Genomic DNA, 22,326 nt, shown 5'->3' with positions numbered 1-22,326 from the left:
TATTAAGCTATTTCCTGGAATGTCAAGGGCTGAAATTGCGCTGTCAAGAACGACTCTGTTCTTTCAGGGGTTTCAGAGAACAAGGGCTCAGATTGCATTCTTGCTCTGTTATTATAAGTTTTTCCCTGGCAGGAAACCACTGGGTCCCAGAAAATTTGCATATATCCAATGAGAGTGATCTGCTGTATGGAGGTTTTCAAGATTGCATGACAACACTGTGGAAGAATCTCATATGGGGAAAGGGGATTTTTTTTTTCTTTCCCTAAGCCCCATTTTAAATAGTTTCCTTCCCACAAGCTGATGTGTCCACATTCAAAGAGTCAGAAGTAACTGAGCCTATTTTCCCGCCTTGGCATCTGTCACTAGGCCAGTAATATCAACAGCCCTACAAAACTGGAAACAGGCTGTTTAAAGTAAAGGTGCCTCATTATTTCCAATCTGTAAAGCAGACTTTTGGGGGTTATGTGACAGTGAGTATTTAGTTTTCCCAGGCAAGGGCATAACATCATGTCTACCCATCTCTTTGTCAATGCGAGAGCAAGAAATAACCCACATGTGTCTTGATATCAGATTAACAGGTTATACCTCGGATTCCAGTTAACCCAAAGCACTTAGTATTGATCTATTTCTCTTATACATCTGTTTTGGATCCTCAGAATTGTGTACCGTTTGCTGAGAACCTCTTGCAAAAGTTCAAGCAACTATTGGAGGTTTACTGGTCTAACATTTAGAGTTACAGGGGCTGGAACTCCAACTGTTGATAAAATGCTCTGGAGTGATCTTAAATCCTTTCAGAACAGAATAGGATATAAATAAGAAAGCAAAATATAAGTAAATAAATAGCTACAGTGCCTAGATCTGGCTGGGAATATTCAATTAGTACTAAATTAATTCAGACAGTTCGTTGATAAATTTGAAGTCCCTCCTTGTATAATCATCAGGCCCAGGAATAGATATTTTATTGTTGCATTAAGTGACAGATAAATGTGTGCCGATTGAAGAGCTGAACACTGGGAGGCACCTAAAGGGCTTCCAGACACCAGCAATTGCTGAAGGAGCCATGTGTCCTTCAACATGTCGCTTAGCCTCTCTGAATGTTATGCTTTTCATTTGTAAAATGAAGTTATTTAACACTGTTATGTCTAAGATGTTATGTCTAAAATTTTCTGTACTTTCAAAATAATGGACTTTATGTAGACTCATATTCAAAGGTATCTAATAAATGTGTAGAATGAATCAATATCACTAGACACTAATTTTGAGTGCTTAGGGTGCCTTAGATTTCCCTCTGTGTGCTTACCCATATGTATCATTGAATTCTCTCAGTGAGTCCAAGCATTAGCTGCACCTATCACCTCCATTTGAAATGGAGGCTATTGCCTAAAATGACAGAGGGCCAGGATCTGAATCCAGGTACTTTTCATTCCAAAGTTGCACCCACTTTCTGCTACTCTACACCCGTGCTTCTCAAACTGGGCATCAGGAGCACATGGCCGATGGTTTCCTAAAACTGATGGGAGATGGGGACCCAATCCCAGAGTCTTGGTTCTTACAAGTTCCCAGCTGATGCTGATGCTGCTGATCTTGGAGCAACATTTGAGAACAACCACACTGGGTTCTCAAGGGCTACAGATGTAGGACCAAGACACAGAGGCTATAAGAAGCAGGTCTCTGGCTAAGACAAAAAAAGACATCTTACGTTTAGAGCCACTCAGCAGCTGACTGGGGTTGCTTCTTGGGAATGGCTGAGCTGTCAGGGGCATAACAATCTTGGGACATTTAAACTAAAAGTTGGTCTAAAGTGTCTCTACTCAGGTGCCTTCTAATTAATTAAACTGTCTTAAGTGCAAAGACAAGCTGTAGAGAGGTCAGGAGGGAGAGCCATCGTCTCCTTGCAGGAGACTCTTCTCACTATGGCCACTATTCAAAATTTTGACTGTGCTTTACAGATTTAGAGTCCTTTTGGTAATGGCAATGAAGAAAGGCTGAGGAAAAGTTTCCTTAATTTGTGCAATATGAAATTACAGTTTAATGAAACATCACACAGTGAACAAGAGGAATTTAAAGAAAACATTCATTCACTGCCAATTATATTTCAGACATAATTTCAATTTTTATGTCATAGCATATAAATCAGAAAAAACAATGTTAATCAAAAAAGAGCTAACATGTACAATTTAATTTTTATTTTATAAGAACATAGAGGGAAAAATTTTAAAGATCACAAAATAATGTTTCAAAATAATGGTCACAAATATGACAAATTTAAGAGGAAACATTGCTTCAAATTTATTGTCCATTCTTTTGACCCTAGGAAGAAAAAGAAACACAATAGTGTTTATATCTACAATTTATCAAGGGAAATAGAGTGTCATTTCTGACATTTAATTTAGCCTTTTTTATGTCACAGGAACCCATTGAAGAATGACTCAAGTAACAGCATCATGGTACCACTTAAGGATTTAAGAGGAATCACCAGAAAGAACAAAATTGGTGGTACTGGGGGAATGGCAGAGAGAGATTAAAAAAAGACATATATGTGTAATAAAATACCTGGCATAAGCATGAAAGAGTCTAGAGAAACTATCACTTTTGTGGGCAAAGGCTGTCTAAGGAATGGGGATGCTCTCTGTTGACTGTGTCTTTTGGTCATTTGCAGTTTGCTTTGTCTGGTTTGGATTTGTTTGGGTTTTTTCAAAAATTACAAAAGGCTAAAGATAACGTTCTTTCTTTCTTCTTCTTCTTCTTCTTTTTTTTTTTTTTGGCTGCACATGCAGCACGTGGAAGTTCCTGGGCCAAGGATCAAACCCACGCCACAGCAGACACCCAAGCCACTGCAGTGTTAATGCTGGATCCTTAACCCGATGCTCCACAAGAGGACTCCGAAAGGGCACTTTCTAAAATCTTTGACTAAGAGTCAAGAGTTTAAATTTGGTTATAAGTGAGGGGAAGATAGTAGACATTTCTTAAGGACTTATCAGGTACCATGCTTTTAATAGTAATAATGTCATTTCATGTTGCACTATGTGAGGTAGGTGTTATCTCCATTTTACCAAGGAGGACCCTCAGGCTCAGGGAGGTTTAGTCCTGGTTTGCTCAAAGCTACTTAGGTAATAGGTGATAGAGGAAGTTAATTACCCTCAAACAGTCTGACTTCAAAAGTACCGTATCAGGTTCTAAATGTCTCATAAATAATGTGACACGCAATAAACCACTTCAATAAACCACTGCGCCTTGGTATGGAAATTCAAATCACTTTTTCTATGTATTCCATTCCAGGGATTCTTTTTGGATTCCATAACCATAGTAAATTTCCCCATGACATGTGAATTGTTTTTAAATTTGAAATACCTCCGTTGTAGGTTTAGGGAAGATTTAACTATGGCTAGGAGGACAGAAAAAATGACCTCTTGTGTTGCAACCTGCTCCTCTGCTCTTCTAGTGACTCTCACACTCTCAGTCCCACCTTTCCTGCTCACCTTGAACAGTCCTCGTCTTCAAGGAACTCACATACTTAGAGAGGAACTGAGTACATGTGGATGTTATTGCAAAGGAGCTTGGCTGTATCCTGGGTGTGAAGGGAATTGCAGAATAATTTAAAGCAGGGGAATGATGAGTGCAGATCTGAACTTTAGAGAGCTCATTTGAGAGCCCACATGGCGGACACTTCTTCATAAAGACAGCTGGAAGCAAAGACTGAGTGAGAGAAGATGGGGGCCAAACCAGTGTTGTCACAGTTGGTACAGAGAAAAAGGAGGACATAATAGAGGAAGACTTAAGAAGTACAGTTGTCAGGATATGGTGATGGATTCAAGTGTAAAGAGTCAAGGATGACTTTAGGTCTCAGGCTTGTCCTGAGTGTCATGGGTATTGGCGATGAAGTTGGAGATACAGGAAGAAGAGCAGGTGTTGAGGACAAGGAGATGATGAACTACATTCAAATATCCTGAGTTTGATGTATCTGAGAGACATTTAGGAGAAAATAGTGAGATGTAGAGCTCATTAGAGCAAGAGAGGGGACTGGGCTATAGATGTGGATATGTGAGGCATCAGCCCCAGAGCGGTAAGTGAGTGTCACAGGTCTTGAAGTGGTGAGCAAAGCAAAGGAGCCTTCAGAGGAGACTGAGGAGGAAAAGCCATGGAGAAGGAAGAGAACCAAAGAGAATGCTGCGTGGACGTCAAGAGAGAGAGTTTTGTGGTGAAAGTGTTCAACAGTTTTAAAGGCTGTAGAGAGGTGAAGATGTGGATTGAAAAGAGTCCATTGGGCTTGGCTATCTACAGGTCATTTGTGGCTAATCTTTTCCATAGAGATTCAGTAGAAGAAAAGAAGAGACACTTTGCTAAGTAAATGGCCCATACTGAAACTGCTTTTTAGCCCATGTTATTCTGCATTAGATTTATTATAAACTCAAAGCAAGGCATCATTTATATTTGATATGTGAACAACTTGAGCCATGGAGTGTCCAGTGGCAAACTTTGGTACCTCATTGGCTAGAATCCCAGGCAGGTGTACTCTTATTTCTTCTATTAAGTTCTTACAATGGCTTTTTATTAACGATGATATGTGAAACATTATTTAGCCTAAGTGACAAGAGTGGAACTCACACATTAAATCCAATTACTCTCTCTTGCCCGTCATGGTCCAGGATCCCTTTGCATCTTCTGGGCTCCTCCCTTGTCCCCCATGCTGTTACTAAGTCCTGATGATTCTACTTCCTAAATATCTCTCAAATGTATCACTTCTCATGTCCACTATCACTACCTAACTCAGATCTTGTTATTCCTCATCTGGGCTCTTGATCCTCCTGTCCCCAGTCTCACTTCCGCCCAGTTCTCATAAGTCAGTAGAGGTTCAGAATGTTTCTTGCTCATCTTTCTGTACTTTAACATGATATCTGACACATAGTATATGCTCAATAAATGCTGAGGATCAAGTATAAATAATTAATATTGTATTTAGGGTTTGGGGTTCATAATTCTCACTCTCTCTCTTTTTTTTTTTAAAGGCCATACCTGCAGCATATGGAAATTCCCCAGCTAAGGGTAGAATCGGAGGTACAGCTGTCAGCCTACACCACAGCCACAGCAACACACTGGAACACTGGAACACAGGCTCCAAGCTCTATCTGCCAAGCTCTATCTGTGACCCATGTTGCAGCTTGCGGCAAAGCTGGATCTTTAACCCCCTGAGCAAGGCCAGGGATCAAACCTCCATCCTCATGGACACTCTGTTGGGTTCTTAACCTGCTAAGCCACAACAGGAACTCCATGAGTTCATAATTATTGATATGGGACAAGGAAAAGTCATTTCCAGTGAACAGAAAATACTCCTCTTGTCAGATAGGTACTAATTACTGTCCAGCACCTAGGAATACTATTGATTTAGCTAGCAGCTTTCTTTTACATCCAGGACACTAGGTTAGTTATATGGTATAAGAGAATAAATACACTTAAGAATGATCTTTTTTGCAAATAAAATTAAGTGGAATCATAGGTCTCAATTATATAATGCTAAGTTTTTGTTTTTAAAAAATTGTTTTAAATCGAAGTAGAATTGATTTATAACATTGTGTTAGTTTTAGGTATACAGGCAAGTGATTCCATTATATATATACATGCATATTTTTTCAGGTTACTTTCCATTATGGGTTACTATAAGATATAGAATATTGTTCCGGAGTTCCCGTAGTGGTGCAGTGGTTAACGAATCCGACTAGGAACCATGAGGTTTCGGGTTCGGTCCCTGCCCTTGCTCAGTGGGTTAAGGATCTGGCGTTGCCATGAGCTGTGGTGTAGGTTGCAGATGCGGCTCGGATCCCGCGTTGCTGTGGCTCTGGTGTAGGCTGGCGGCTACAGCTCCGATTCAACCCCTAGCCTGGGAACCTCCATATGCCGCGGGAGCGGCCCAAGAAATAGCAAAAAGACAAAAAAAAAAAAAAAAGAATATTGCTCCATGTGCTATACAATACATCCTTGTTGCTTAACTATTTTATGTGTAGTAGTTTGTATATGTTAATCATATATCCTCAATTTTCCCTTCCCCTCATTCCCCTTTAGTAACCATACATTTGTTTTCTATGCCTGTGAGTCTGCTTCTGTTTTGTTTATAGATTCATTTGTATTAATTTTTAGAGCCCACATGTAAGTGATATCATATTTGTCTTTGTCTTACTTCACTTAGTGTGATAAGCTCTAGGTCCATCCATGTCGCAGCACACGACATTTCATTGTTTTTTTATGGCTGAGTAATATATAAGACTAAGTTTTTAAAAAGACAACCATCAGTATAATTCTGGTCAGTCTTACACAACAGGTTGAACATGGAGCAAAGAAAGGTGCTTTTCCTAAAGCAGTTAAAGTAATCTGTGGATCTGTGACAGCTCTCATTGTACCTCGCTTGAGTAATGTTGCTTGCGTGTATTGCTTCTTGAACTCAAATAGTGAGGCCATGTGGTGCACCCCAGCCACACATCAGTGTGGCTTAGGGCAGGTTGAGAACCACCTATTGCTGCTGACAGTCTTCGGTTCTGAATGTTAATCTTCTCAAGGGGAATAAAGGTTTATTTCAAAATCATAGACTGAGGCAGATGTGGGAAAGGTGTTTGGAGGCTGGCAGCCAAGACCTGTGGTCTCAGAGATGTGGAAGCTTAAGCCCATGGTGACTGATGTATGTCCGTGGTGACTGATGTGTGCGAGGTGAACCGCTGCCTTCTCCATAGTCCCCTCTGGGTCTGTCTGAGAGGGGACGTGTCATGGTGTCACTTTTCACCCTGCACAGCCCCCTTGTGTTTCACCTACATCACTTCCTCTGTTTCTCTCCCTTCTTTCACAGAGGGAATGAATTCAGGCAATCAATAATAGCTGTCAAGTATTCTTCTCTTGAATTTATACAATTTAAAGTATCCCACCAACATGTTACATTTCCAAATGGTTTTGTACTCACAGATTAGTGCCACTCAGTCATTCTGAAATATTCACTGGTATAAATTCAGTTTTCTTTGTTGAAAACTGAATTTATGTGACTATAGAGAATGGAGGCTTCTGATTTTTACACAAGTTTCTGCCCTTTTGTGAAACAAAAATTTCTTCTTTGTTTTAAATCTATTTCTAATTTTTTAAAATATAACATTTAAAATTTGTTTAAAAATATCTTCATAGTAATAACATTTTAGATTAAGAGTAAAGATTAAGGGGGAAAAAAACCCTCTAGGATATTTTATATTAAAAGATTTAAATGGGAATTCCTGTTGTGGTGCAACAGAAATGAATCCATGAGGATACAGGTTTGATCCCTGGCTTCACTCAGTGGGTCGACAATCTGGCATTGCTATGAGCTGTGGTGCAGGTTGCAGATGTGGCTTGGATCCTGCGTTGCTGTGGTTGTGGTGTAGGCCAGCAGCTGTAGCTCTGATTTGACCCCTAGCCTAGGAACTTCCATGTGCCGTGGGTAAGGCTCTAAAAAGCAAAAAATTAAAAAAAAATTTTTTTAATTAAAAAAATAAAAGATTAAGTTGACTCTATGTCAGAAGGAAAACATGCTTAAATTCACAATAATTTATAAAGTGAAAATTGGCAAAAAGTAGTTCTCAGGTTACTAGCCCCTTCCCATCTATTGCTCCTTTTTTGACAAAGTATCAAGTTTATTTTAATACATTACAATGGATACTTTGGTATCATTTCCTCTCTTAGTAAGTTGCTATCACTCTGGGCATGGTCTCACTGATTAAATAGAAGGAAAATATCCTGGAAAAAATAGCTTCTATTTCTAAAATATGAGTTAATATTTTGTTTGTGAGAAACCTAAGAAGAATTGTCCAGGAAAAGAATGACTATGCAGAATCACTTGGAGTATGTAAAACTAGAGCTACACCACCTAAGAGGTGTGGTCCAGGAGTGAAGAGCCTGACCTCCAGGCCCTGGGAGAACTGGAGAGAATCCTGACCCCACGTGGCTGCCTCAACGTCCTCATCTGTGAAATGGGGACTGTGAGTGAAATTTGGAGCTTCATGAGGAATAAAGTAGGCAAAGCACCAGACAAATAGTAACTACCCAATAAATAGCACCTACAATTACTCTTTAATTACCCGGTTTTATGTCACCACTATTATTAGAGAAAATGATGAGATAAAAGGAATAGTAATGCTCTTTTTCTAGATTCTGATTTTCCTGTGGATTAATTTGAGGAAACTACATAGTTGTGTCTGTGGGGAAGAAATACAGGAGATTCTTACTGTTGCATGATTCTGCTTGAGTTTTGCTTGGATCTACCCAAGGGGATTAGTTCCCAGCAGCACCAGAAAGATCTTGCTGTAGCCCAACATGGGACCTCAGACATTTAGGATAAGAGTCATGGATGAAATTGTTTCAAAACACATTTCTATTGCTAATGATGCCGAGTACATCTGTTGGAAGATTTGGAACCAGTATAATGCTGTTAGTTGGTCTCTTGTTTGGAGAAAAGGATCCTCTACTGATAAATAATATGTTCCCATCTTTTGAGCTGTATTTAAAGGGTTTACCTACATCTTTTATGGCAAATATTTCTCAATTCATTGAAAAAAAAAAACCGCATTGTATCACATGATAAGGGCAAAATATTTTCTTTCCCCCTTTCATTAAAACAAAACAAAACAAAACAAAACAAACAAACAAACAAAAAAAACCCCAAACATAACAATGAATAATGAAAGGAAAACAAACCAAGCCATTCCATTCCATGGAGGAGGGGCAGAGTAGCTGCAGGGGACAGCTGCAGCGCGTCTGGCGTCCCAATTCTTTCCTTTCTCATCACTTTATTACTTACTGGACCAAGAATGTAGACAATTTCAGCTATGGTTGTTTTGCATTTTAGTTTCTCAACTTAATTCTGTGTTGGGCTCATTTGCCTCCTGCACTGAGTCCTAAGACAATAAGGGTCACTTCAGCGTGTTATAAGGAATCACACAAGCAGGGGGCTCTTACTCCTTTCCCAGCTCCACACCTTCCCACGAGGCCCTTAAAATTGGGAAGGGCTCACTGTCTCATTCAGCCCAGGCTGCTATCACACTTAATAGACCACATGGCTTAAACAACAGACGTTTTTGTTGGAGGCTGAAAGTCCAAGATCAAGGTGCCAGGAAATTCAGGGTCTGGAGGGAGCACACTTCCTAGTTTGTGGACAGCCACATTCTTGCTGTCTACTATCGTGGAGGAGAGAGAGAGAAAGTTCTGGTCTCTTCATCTTCTCATCAGGGCACTAACCCCATCACAGGGGCTCTGCCATCAAGACCCCATTTAACTAAATCTAATTACCTCCCAAAGGCTCCACCTCTTAATACCATCATGGTGGGGGTTAGGACTTTTATGTAGGACCTGGGGGCGATACATTCAGCCCATAGCACTGACTCTATGCTCTTGTGATTGTCAAAAATCATTAAATCTTTCATGCCTCTTTCAAGCATTTCTTACCCTGATTTTAGTTGGCTACGACTGCATGCTCATACACCATCACACTGTGATGCTATTAACGTTTGTGTCCCCTCTCCCAAATCCAGAGTTGAACCCCTAATCCCCACTGTGATGATATTTGGAAGTAGGTCGTCTGAGAGGTGATAAACTTTAGATAAGCTTGTGAGGGCAGGCCTGCATCATGGGATTAGTGTCCTTAAAAGAAGAGGAGACATGGAGTTTCCTGGTGACTTAGTGGTTAAGGATCTGGTGTTGTCACTGCTGTGGCTCAGGTCACTGCTGTGGTGAGGGTTCTGTCCCTGGCCAGGAAGAATAGGAGACAGAGAGATGGCTCTGCTCTCTAGGAGCAAGCCCAGGAAAGGTCATGTGAGCACACAGTGAGAAGGCAGCCATCCACAAGCCACGAAGAAAGACCTCATCAAAAACCAACCATACTGGCATTTTGATCTTGGCCTTCCAGTCTCTGGGACTGTGAGAACTAAATATGTGTGTTAAGCCACTCAGTCTGTGGCATTTTGTTATAGTAGCTCTTGAGCTGACTGGGACACAAGATGACTTCAATTCTACTAAACTGAGCAGGTGCAGGGAGGAAGAAATAACAAATGTGGTGATTCCTAAGGGGGTGTTTGATTCATTTCTTAAAACATGTTTTTGAACTTAGAGGAAGAAACCTTTAGAAGTGAATATTTTCTATCATAATATTAACTATTACATAGGAATCTGAAAAAAATTGATTTTGTTCTGCAAAACAATACAACTACAATTTACCCCAAATCTTCTTTCAAACCATCATTTTTTTTTCCTTTTAAACACATTTTTGCTGCTCTTGAGTTTCCTGCTATGTGCTATATTTAACATGAGAAGTTTAATTTTGAAGCAGATGCTTAAAAGTGTAGCTTTTAAAAGCATTTTCAGTGTCTTGTTTATATGTAAAAAGTGTGAATCAGCAGCATATTTCACAATATTGTTATAGTTTTAAATAAAATTTAAAAATATTACTTACCCCTTTAATCATGTAGGGAATCTAATGACATAACTACACAGAGGTTCATTAAATATAGAATCATTTTGTAGAATTCTGTATCCCCATAAATGATCCACCTTTCCTTCCAAGAAAGTTGTGTGTTTTCTAGAATTTTGATAAATAATCCATTTATTTCATAGATGCAATTGTGCCTGATAAAACTGAGATTCTTCCTGGTATCCAAGGTTTGTTCGGGCTGCACATGCTCCTTTTAGGCTCAGGTCATCAGTGGTGTATTTATTCATGCAGAACATCATACCCCATTATGTCAGCCTCTCATCCTCACTCATGAAACAATATCTCCCACCTCTGTAGATGAAGTGGTGTCAGGGCACCCAGAATGTTCACCAAAGACATGCTTATTAAATTTATCTAGAACTCTCACCAAAACTAGTGCTACATTTCATGCAGATGGGAAAACAGATTCTGTCCAGAAGTTACACCAAGTGAATCTGATGCTAGTAAGAAAAATTTCATCAGAATCTCCTGGGGGCATGGTTTAAAAATGCACATTCCCTGCCTCCAACCCAGGAGCTTCTGGAAGGGATCCAGAAATCTCATTTCGCAAGAACCCTGAGGGATTTTTCTGATGTCACCGATTCCCTTTGAGGAACATGTTTAGTTGTGCCGGGTCTCATACCTAGCTAGAAACCATGCACTAAGAAACTGTTTTCAGCAAGATGGGCCAAGACAAAACCCTGAGCTTAGTTTCTCTCTCTTCAGGCACTTTAGGTTGCTTCACTGTTGGGTTTCCATGGGGCTGGCTTACCAAGCTCAGCATATATATTTTTTCATTCTTTTCTCCCTTTCCTCCACCTTATGTTAAATCTCAATGTCATAGGGGTGGTGTCCGAGATGACAGCTAGATGTCTGATTAGTTAACCATGCTGAGGTGTTACAGCTGTCAACTAACTCTTTAATATGTGGTTCTCCTTAGCATACGTTCCTTTTAACAAATGGCTCTAGAAAGTTAGGACATTCACCACAGGGGAGAAATCCCAAATACTAAACTCCTACAGACCCTGGCAGTAGAGTGGGGGAGGTGATTTTGGCCTGCTTGCCTCATCTCTTGGCGGGCTCCTTGTAAAATCAACTCTGTTCCTAAGATTGTACCGGATTTCCTTTGCAGATTTATGTAGAAGTTGAAGAGGACAGACTGACCACAAAAGGCATTGAGAATGCCAAATTCTTGTCTTCCAGCTTTACTGGTTGGTGTTGATAGGATGAAACTGGAAAAACATTTGGCTAACATAACCTAAATTCACTTGACCCTAACTTGTATTATAAAGGCAGTATGAATTTGCACTGGGAAAGATCTTTTTTTCAGAGGGAGGCTGTTCAACCCACAAAGGAGGAACCCAGTGTCAACCCTAGGAACTTGGAATCAGAAATCACTTGTGCTGTTCTCCCAGTGACTCTGCTCTAATCCCCGTGGAGGCCAGAACCTTGTATCTTAATGGTCTGGCAGGGGAGGAGTGGATGCAAGGTGGGTTACCATATGGCCCAGGATAAATCTGGCCTGATTAAGAGAAACAGATCTGGGTTCTGAATCTGGCCTTACAACTCATTAGCTGTGTGATCTTGGGCAAATTATATAAAGTCTGTAGCCTCTGTTTACTATCTGTAAAGTGGGAAGTTCACTAACACATGGTAAATATTCAGCTCATATTTCTATTGCTATCATGTCATTAATATTATTTTTTTATTTTTTAATCTTTAAATTTTTTTTTCTTAATTTTAAGGACCTGTGGCATGTAGAAGTTCCCAGGCTAGGGGCTGAATCAGAGCTGCAGCTGCCAGCCTATGCCACAGCCACAGCAATGCCAGATCTGAGTTGCATCTGCAACCTACACTGCAGTTCACGGCAACACCAAATCCTTAACCCACTGAGTGGGGCCAGGGATCGAACCTGCAACCTCATGGATACTAGTTGGGTTTGTTAACACTGAGCCATAACAGGAACTCCTTCATTAATATTATTATCAGCCCTTTTGGAAAAAGTTAGAAGCTAAACTCATGTTGATGTATATCAGCCTGTTGGCTGGGATAGAAGTAGAAAGAGTGGGAGAATTTTGGTTATACAAGATACAAGAGTAAACAAGAAAGAGATAAGGTATTAATATGCCAGACTTTCCATTTTAGCATTTAGGATGTAACAAGAACTGGCTCCCCCTTTCTGGAAACTTACATTTATGTGTCCATTCCAGAGAAGTCTTGCAGAAAGCTTGAAGAACATGGTCAGGGACACACAGAGCATGGCAGAGCTCAGGCACAAGTCTAAGGCTTGAAGTGTCAGATGGTACTCTTCATAGTGTGGTGGGTCTACACAAACTGATGGGAATTTTGCATACGGAAAAGGAAAGGCAACTGCATAACCAAGGTAATTGGTCCCTGCAATCCCCAAAAATGAGTAGAAGCAATATGGGCCAAGGAGAGCAGATTCCAAGGCCACTGCAAAATGAAGGGCACATCCCATAATGCTCAGAATCACAAAGGTGAAACCAGCTTTCCACTGAAAATAAAGCAGAAACAAACAAACTGTTACTTTGGGAACTAGCTCTTTCAGAAGCAAAATGAGGAAAGAAAAAGATGCTGAGTATTAATCTTTCCTTCTGGGAAATGAAGAAGAAATAGGTTACAGTCTTCTCCTTAGGCCTCTTATTCTCCTCTTGAACCTTCACTATGGGAGAATGACATGTCAACAAATTGGGACAAAAATAAAATCAACTCCAGTCAACATTTATTTACTTATCTTCTATCACGTATGTGTTGAGAACCAGTCTAGAGTGGGAAAAGCAAAGAGGAGTAGACAGAATCCCTGCCTTACCCTGGACCTTGTTGTTCAGAGTGTGGTCTATGGTCCAGGAGCACTGACTTCCCATAGGAGCTTATTCAAAATATAGACTCTCAGGCCTCCCTTAGAGCCACTGAATCAAAATCTACCAGATGATTCACATACACATTAACGTTAGAGCAGCACTGCTGTGGCCATGAGAAGAGGAGCCATAATCAGATCAAGGTAGTCTTTCTGTACCATGGGATTTACTTGGCTCTTTCCTGTTGAAATTTGGGGACACTAACACTGGTTCTGTCCTCTCCCAACTACAATAATTGATTGCAATAATCACAGGAACTTGTAGAAAACGTTTGGAGGAAGTATCAGATAAAAAATATTCATTTAAGAGAGTTTCCACTGTGGTGCAGAGGGTTAAGGATTTGGCATTGCAGCAGCTGTGGTGTAGGTCACAGCTGCAGCCCTGATTTGATCCCTGGCTTCAGAACTCCCATGTGCTGTGGGTGCAGCTGAAAAAGAAAAAAAAAATTACTCCTTTAAGACATGGTTTGTTACTGAAATCCGTCATAGTAAGGCATCTGTTAGACAGAATTCAATTACAATTGGAAATCACAGTCTCTGTGTTCCATCCTGAACTAGTAGAGATTTGACCTTCAAATGTATTCTACTGCTCTACTCAATGTCTTTATATTTACCAGATATCTCTGGGTCCACTCTTTGTGAGCCAACAGCAGGAGTACACCAGTTGTGATAGCCTGTGAAAGGAAAGTGGAAAAACAACATCCATGAGAGAAAGTACCTCTGGAAAGTCTTCAATCTGTTTCATAGTTTGACAACTTTATCATGAACTAGAAGGAATAGTAAATGGCTAAATGGATTTATGGCTCTGATCGCCTCTTCATCCATGATGACAATTAGGAAAAGAAGCCATCAGTGTCACACAGACATGATTCATTCAAGCTCATTTTTTGATTTTCTATGTTGCCTTTGCCATCACAATCATAACCTTTTACTACTGTAAGATGTCACTGCAATAACAGCTTGGCTTTATAACCCTTGCCATATGGTTTATTTTGATTAACTGTCTATTGTTCATCTTTCTCACACGTTACAAAAATTACAAATGGGAGGAATCAGAATGGAAACATGACACAGAACCCCAAAACCCTCCAGGCAGCAGTATGTCTTTTATTATTTGCTTTCTTTTGAGATTCTGCAGCCTCAGCCTCTTGGTGGAATACAAATTCATGGTCCCTGTTTCTTAAGTGACAACGATAATCATTAGAACGAATGCATGATGGGCATTTGTTGTTCTGGAGGCAGTGGTGTATAGCTTTTCAAAAGAGATTTCTTTATAGTCTCTGATGCAGAAAAAGACTCCAAATGCAGAATGAAAATAGTTCAACAAAGGAGGGAATGGTGTCACTGGAATTGAGAAACAGATAATGAAAACAAAAACAAAAACAAAAACAAAAACCCTGGGCTCATCTTTGATTTGGCACTGGATCTGATGGAGACCTTTGTGGTCACTGAGTCTGGAAATTGCTTATTCCCAACCCATAAATCATTTGTTCCCGGTCAAGGAATGTTTTGAGGTTGAGAGAGAAAACCAGGAAGAGATGTGCCTGAAATTAGATATAGAATGAGAACAGGGCTAAAAATAGTCATGATTTAAATTTTTGACAGAGAAATAAACATGACTGGATGTATAATATCAACAAATTTAAGAAGAAAAAAAATCAGAGATTTTACCAATATAGTTTTGCGGGATACTGGTTTTTGTAGCTCTGGGTCTGGCATAGTTATTGTTTTGAGACCTAGCTTTTCATTTTCCTGGCATATTCTATTTTCAATATTGGATTTAGAGAATTTGAGAGCAAGGGGAAAAAGCACACACATGTACACTCACACAAAACTTCTCATGTAGTTAAGCCTGAAATTTCAGGCTTGGCATCACCATACCATAATACTCCCATGGATAAAAACAGAACCATCTGTAGTCAAAAGAGGTTGGCTTGATTCTGCAAGAGGAAAGTTTCCAAGGGACCCTATGGAGGTTGAGCCAGCATAAATAGTACAACAAAACAGGAAAATTGTTAAGAGAAACTGTAGCAGTGATGCTGAGCCTGGGGCCAGTCTGCTTTCAGAGGCAAAGTGCTCAACTGACACGTCACTGCTCTGTGAGAGAGAAACACTAAAGCAACTGAGATAAAAAGCAAAGGAGTTTAAGTCCAAGTAGATAGCTGACGTTATCAAACACTGAGATTCTAGGTTGCCTTAACTACTTTGGCACAAACTGTTTCTTTCCTTTCAAAAGTTGAAAAATCCTGCAGAATTGCAGTTGCCTGGTATTTCTGTTGTAGCTGCCAGCTTGAATTTTGCTTTGTTTACACAAAACTTTGAAAAAGATCTTTCATAAGGTAGGCTAGCCTATAAATGCAGCTCAGTAACTTGTTAAATTCACCCTGAGGATGGTGGCTCAGGGGCCAAGCACACCCCTCTTTAGGGTGCACTGCCATATGTGGGAGACAGAGTGGGGGTGTTTCCCCAGGAGTCACAGGCTTTTCCTTTTTCTTTCTTTCATTTTACTTTTATTTTATTTTATTTTGTCTTTTAAGGGCAGTGTCCACGACATATGGAGGATCCCAGGCTAGGGGTCCAATTGGAGCCATAGCCACTAGCCTATGCCACAGCCACAGCAATGTAGATCTGAGCCACGTCTTCAACCTACACCATAGCTCACAGCAACACAGATCCATAACCCACTGAGTGAGGCCAGGGATCGAACCTGCATCCTCATGGATACTATTCGGGTTTGTTAACCACTGAGTCACGACGGGAACTCCTCATTTTATTTTTAGATAAGGAAGGGGGAAAGAATAAAAATGAAAGAGTTTGGAGGGTAGAGAAGAGAAGTCAAGTGGGAAAAGGAAATGTGGGATGGTCTGAGAGGTGAAGCGTTGGGCAGAGCAGGGCAGTCTGGTTGTGAGGACAGGAGGCTGTGCTTGGGGAGGGCGATAGCAGAGGGGAGGCTCAGCCCTGCCCAGTCCTCCTTCAGCTTCTCTTGACAGGCTATTGGCTTGCTCGTTCCAGGGACATCACTTGGGTTTTGCAAAATTGTTGCTAATAGTCTGCATGCTAATTGTGAACCTTCCCACTAAATCTTTAAATTGCCCTGCTAAGGATTCCGTTCCCAGAAGCAGATTAATTGAAAGAAGCAGAGAGCAGTCACAATAGAAATAGAAACTTTTGGAGTAATCATTGTAATATGGACTAGTTTATTCACTTACAGACATCTATTTTGGGTCTATTTCGAACATGGGATGTGACAGGCACTGTTCCACTGGAATAATGATAATAATGTTTAACATTTATTGAGCACTTACTCTATGCCAGGCATTAAACCAAACACTGTACATGTGTTAACTCATTTCATTCTTATAATGAATGACCTGAGGATGTAAGTCTTCCCCTATTTTTTAAATGAGGCACAGAGAAGCTAAATAAGATAAACAAGCTCACCAAGCAATAATTATACAAATAATGGCTCCAACTCTCAATGGAATGTATGGTCCAGATGTGAAATGAATGCCATATAAGAATGTCCACAAAATTAGGCAAGAGTGAGTGCTTTCTGTGTGAGAAGAGCTCAGTGACAAGATACCACTATTGGGTGGGGGGTGGGGATAGTTACTGATGAAGACACAATTGGGGAAACAGGACAGATTTGAAGGGTGGATGTGATTTCAGTGGGAGGTGGTGGAGGGAAGGGCAGTTGAAGCAGCTAGAACAACAGGGCAGTCAAGCTTGGGGACCAGTGAGAGAGGAGCCTGGTCTTGAAAGCCACATGAGGCCAGGCTGAGGAGGACCTCAAAAATCCAGGCTAACATATCTGAACTTTGGACAATAGAGCAACATGAAAAGGTTTTGAGGAGGGGGCTAGATTGACACAGCAGAAGTTTAGAAAGATGGACTTGCTGTTGCATGCATGTTGGGTTGGAATGGAATGAGGCCGAAGGGCTCTGTGGGACCTTGGTCTTAAAGCTTTTTTATTTTTATTTTTACAAAACCTATACCCACAGTAAGAAATATATTTTGCATCATGACTGTTATAAATATTTTATGTCTAACCAAAATAATAACTTTATTATGTGTGATACACTCTAATATTCTCTTTTCTGTTCTATTCTATTCCATTCATTCATGCTTTACATGCTGCTAGTTACCCTATAGGCTGATTTTATAACAAACTAATGCATAGATTCCCACAGTCTGGTTATCAAAGTTATCAAGGCGTAAAACCTGGGTGGAGGTGGGGTGGGAAGTGGTAAGGGATGGGGTGCAGGATGGGTAGGAAGAAGAAGAAATGCATAGGGGCACTCCTGGTAAGAAAAATAAAAGCAACTCACTGGACAGGATGAGGTGGGAGTGGGGCTGAGGTGGGCTGGTTTAGGGCATTGCTGACATAAGCATGGCCCCAAGGACGAGTAGCATCTCATCCTTTGAGAACTTGTCAGACATGCAGAATCTCAGCCTCACCCTAGACTCATTGAATCAGAGCCGCATATTAATAAGATTCCTGGGTGATTTATATGCACATTTCAGTTTGAGAAACACTAGAGGAAAAGACAGAGTCAAAATTCACTCCAGGGTTTGAAATTGGGTTCGTAGACTGGGAAGTCAGGAGCAAAAAATAATTGTTTTTAGTGGTAAGAGGATTGCATTTTTGGACAAGTTCAGCTTCAAGGAGCTTAGGATATCTAAGTGGAAAATTGACCATCAGCTGGTTGGAAATCACAGGACTTGTTGAAGCCATAAGAGACTTGAGCAATGGTGCAGTCAAGTCCCTTCTCTAATGGATGAGGAAACTGGGATTTGCATGGGTGAGTCTAGCCCTACCTATCTTGAAGGTACCCGTCTCCCAGTGGGGTTCTGAGAGCAGCACTGCTGCTGAGCACCGAGTCACTGGACCCTCTAGGCTTTAGCTCCTGTATTGAAACTCACTATACTTCAGTCTCTTCTTCAGAGCTTGATATACAGGTCAGGTTTTCCAGGATTAAATCAGAGCTCAGTTCTTAAGGCACTATGATCTCCTTGCCGCATACTTTCTAGCAGCTGATGCCTTTAAATAACCTAGTTCAGAAATCCTAGGAAAACTGCTCATCATGTGGCTGTCAGAATTGAGCTAGGAGAGTGCGAGGACGAATATTTGTGAAGAATTTAGAAAGCCTTGAATGAAAGGCACCGAACAAATACAAAGCAAGGGCCACCTCTCAAACTCTATCTCTTCCAATATCAAAAGAGATATGGAGTCATTTTCAAAAGAAAATATGATCGAAACTTACAAATTATCTTTCCACCAGAGGAAGACACTTTGCAGACAAGCTGAGAAGTGATTGTCAGGGAAGGTTGTGGGATGAGTCAGAGACCTTTTGAAGTTGACCCTGATCAGACAGAGCTGTGGTTCACTAGGAAACTCAACTAGCAGAAAAAAAATCATGTTGTTCCAAATATAGACATTATTGAAGGGGTACACATTCCTATTGCTTTCCTTCTCATGAGGATTTTTTCCTGCCTTAGTATAAATACAAGCTTGACCTTTAGTCTTTGCCACCCAATCAGAGTTCAACTGTATAAGGAATTCCGTACTATCAGAATGGGATTCACCACTTATTCAATAATATTTATCAAGCAATATTTATTGAATACTTAGCATGTTACTTACTCACTCAGTTTCAAGTGCTGGAGATATAGCAGTGAACAAAATAGAAAAAAAGTCCTGCCTTTTTATAATCGACTCTTGGGGGAAAGGGGACAAAACAATAAATAAGTCAATTATATTCTACATCGGATGGTGTTAAGGGCTCAGGGGGAAAAACAGAGCAGGGTATGAGAGATTGAGATTGAAGTTTGCAATTTTAAATAGGGTAATGAGGGAAGGCATCAGCGAGAAAGTGACATTTGCTCCAAGAACTGAAGAAAGTTCGGGAACTGGTGTATGAGAAGAAGCTTCAGGCAAAGATCTGCCAGTGCAAAGGCCCCAAGACAGAAACACACCTTGCCATGTTTGAAAACAACAGGGAGCCAGTGTGATGGGAAAGAAATGAGCAAATGGAAGAGTGGTAGGAGATGAGGTCCAGGAGGTAACAGGATAGGGCACCCAGCAGACAGCCAGGGAATGGAATGGGAGAGACAGGCAGGTGGCAAGGGATTAGGAACAAAGGGTTTGGACAGAGACCAGGGCATAAATGAAATCCATGGTATTAACCAGCATTTGTGTGGGGCTTTAAAATTGGCAAACGTCTTTATTATACAATCTTTGTTCAAAGTGTACAAATTGTACAGAATGATCTCTCGGAGCATCTTCAGGTAGACCGTTTCACATGGGTTCTCTTTACCTGTGAATTTCCCCATTCTATAGGTAAAGGCAATGAGGCACTGGCAGAATGAGGGCCCTACTCTTGACCACATACGAAGAATGTCAAAGATGAGACTTGAACACAGGCCTACCTTTCACATCCTAACTGACTTTACCTCCCCAGGCTGTCACTCTCAGAATTAAAAAGCCACCAATGCACTCTGTGCTGGAGACATGTTGTATCTTTGCTCTAGGCCTAATGAGTCAAACAGACCTGTGGTAAAGAACAAGCATATATTCAATAATTCGTGATCCTAAGCAAATCACTATTATCTGTTGACTCTATTATGATAGACCCTGCAGGGATAGGCAAAGAATGATAAGAAATGGATACAGGGTTGGGCTATAATCATGGTTTTGTTAAATGTTGGGTCAGTTGTCAAGTCAGAATTTTTAAAAAATCAGGATTCATGTCACATGGAAGGTGAGGTATAGTTTTGTGAAACTTCTGTTACACAGATCTTGTTATATGTGTATATCAATATCTATTACCTCAAGAGAAATATATAGATGTATTTATGTATGTTCCAGGTCCTGATGTAAAATACTTTTCTTACATGGGGTCGCCAACAAAAAGTTTGGACACTGTTTGTATAAATGTAACTGCCACCTCTTCATGCTATGTTAATAAACATTTCTTTGACTGACTGGGGTTTGAGGTAGGTGTTGGGGAAAAGGAAAAGTTCAAGACTTGGGTGGTGGTTGTAAAAGAATGCATTAAATAAAGAAAAGGAAAATACCATCAAATGGTTTCCACATTCAGTTCCACGTTCCTACCCTCCTGCTTTCCTCCATCTGCATAACACCACCTGCACTAGACCGAGTTCATTTTACATTAAGGCCTTGTTTTATTCTCTATGGTAACTTGAGCAGGTAGTAGGCTATCAATACCTATTTATTTAATAAATTAACTGCAATTATATTCTTAGGGTCTTGCTTTTAGATGGCATCCCAGTTAAAGTTTTTTGTTTTTTGTTTTTTGTTTTTGCTTTTTAAGGCCACACCTGCAGTATATGGAGATTCCCAGGCTAGGGGTCGAATTGGAGCTACAGCTACCAGCCTACATCACAGCCACAGCAACGCCAGATCCGAGCTGTGCCTGCTCGGATACTATACTACAGCTCACGGCAACACCGGATCCTTAACCCACTGAGTGAGGCCAGGGATCGAACCTGCAACTTCATGGTTCCCAGTTGGATTTGTTTCCTCTGTACCATGACGGGAACTCCAAAGTTTGCTTTTTTAAAGACTTTAAACACTGCCCCTCCGGAGAGCGGCTACATTTTAATAGAAAACTCCTTAAGATCAAAAAGCTTCAAAATCAAATTATTTTACATTCCAGTAGTGATTGTTAGGAAGCCCAGGAAACAATGGGAGAAGGTTTGATGGGTCTTCGGGCCTCTATAACTCCCCTTCAATTGTACTACCACAGCAGCCACCTACTCCTAAGGCCAGGTGTGTTTGTTTCTTTGACCCAGGGAACTGGGGAACTGGTGTCATCGTTCCTCTGTGTGATCATTCAACGGGCAGATATTGAACATTTATGTAGTGCCCACATGTATTTGGTACATGTGAAGTCTGAAGTTAGTGAAGTCCATCCCAGAACTTTTTAAATTAAGTTCAGTTCAAACAGTTGTGCGCAAAGAAAAAGATGGGAGAACTAAGATTTTGGGCTTGCCAACCTCTTAATCATGTAAATACACCTCAGTGTTTCTAGTAAAAGTGTTAGTCTGAAAATCGCTTTCATTTGTTCTCATTTGATAATTATTTTCATGGTTTATAGTTTTTCTCAAAATTCAAATTACTGAAGATTGATTCCAATTTCTCAGGATGTCAAGGTGAGATCAACTTTTTAAGAATTTCTTGAACAGCATTTTATTACAGTATACATGATATACTGTATATTAAATGATATTAAAAAACCCTATATTTAAAAGATAATTAATAGAAAACAATGTTCTAAGGTTTTTGATTTTCTGCAGAACTTTGATGTCAATGTTGTTGGAAAACTTAAAAAGAACATGTTATTCTGGTCCCTCTTCCCCCTTCTTTCCTTCATTTCTTCAATATAGGTAATAAAAGATTTTCTCCTACCAAGGCTCCATCCCAGATGGGGCAGGCAATCCAGACACTCCATCCTGTGAACCAAGGCTTGTAGGAAAAGACTGGGAAGAAAGCAATAACTCCAGAGAGTACACTGAGAGCCCCCAGAGTGATGAGAATCTGGCCAGCAGCCTGGTATAAGCCCTGCATTTTCTTCTGTGACTTGGGCCCTAGGTCTCAAAGATGTTTTGTTACCAAAACATGAGAGTATGTCAGGCTTCATAAACACAAGTTTCTTAGAGACGGTAGCCAAGACACACGTGGACTGTTGATCTGCTTGGAAACAAGATTATACTGGTTTTTAGTGAAATAATAATAAAATGTAGTGAAATAATCCTCAACATAAATTGGACACAATAAATTCTTATACCAATTTACTTCACAGAGAGAGAGAGAGCGCGAACTCATTCCTCATTTGGGGTAACCGCCTTCATTCCCTTCATTCTGCCCTGTCGTGGGGAGTGACCACTTCCTGGCTTAATCAGATTCAAAGGCTTGCTGACTGAGCTAATTGTTTCTCTACTCAACCTGCCTGGTGGT

At 40.4% G+C, this 22,326-nt stretch overlaps 1 protein-coding gene across 1 annotated transcript; it reads right to left on the bottom strand.

Annotated features, from left to right (window-relative positions):
- TMEM212 (transmembrane protein 212) lies at positions 2,002-21,970 on the bottom strand. Its single transcript, XM_003132532.3, has 4 exons — positions 21,778-21,970; positions 13,961-14,020; positions 12,660-12,983; positions 2,002-2,310 (listed from the first exon to the last, which is right to left on the bottom strand). Exons 1-4 carry the CDS (start codon positions 21,934-21,936, stop codon positions 2,290-2,292), a joined length of 564 nt encoding a protein of 187 aa, XP_003132580.1. The 5' UTR covers positions 21,937-21,970; the 3' UTR covers positions 2,002-2,289.

Source organism: Sus scrofa, chromosome 13, assembly GCF_000003025.6.
Source record: "Sus scrofa isolate TJ Tabasco breed Duroc chromosome 13, Sscrofa11.1, whole genome shotgun sequence".
Taxonomy (NCBI): domain Eukaryota; kingdom Metazoa; phylum Chordata; class Mammalia; order Artiodactyla; family Suidae; genus Sus; species Sus scrofa.
This window is presented reverse-complemented; position numbering and strand designations above follow the sequence as displayed.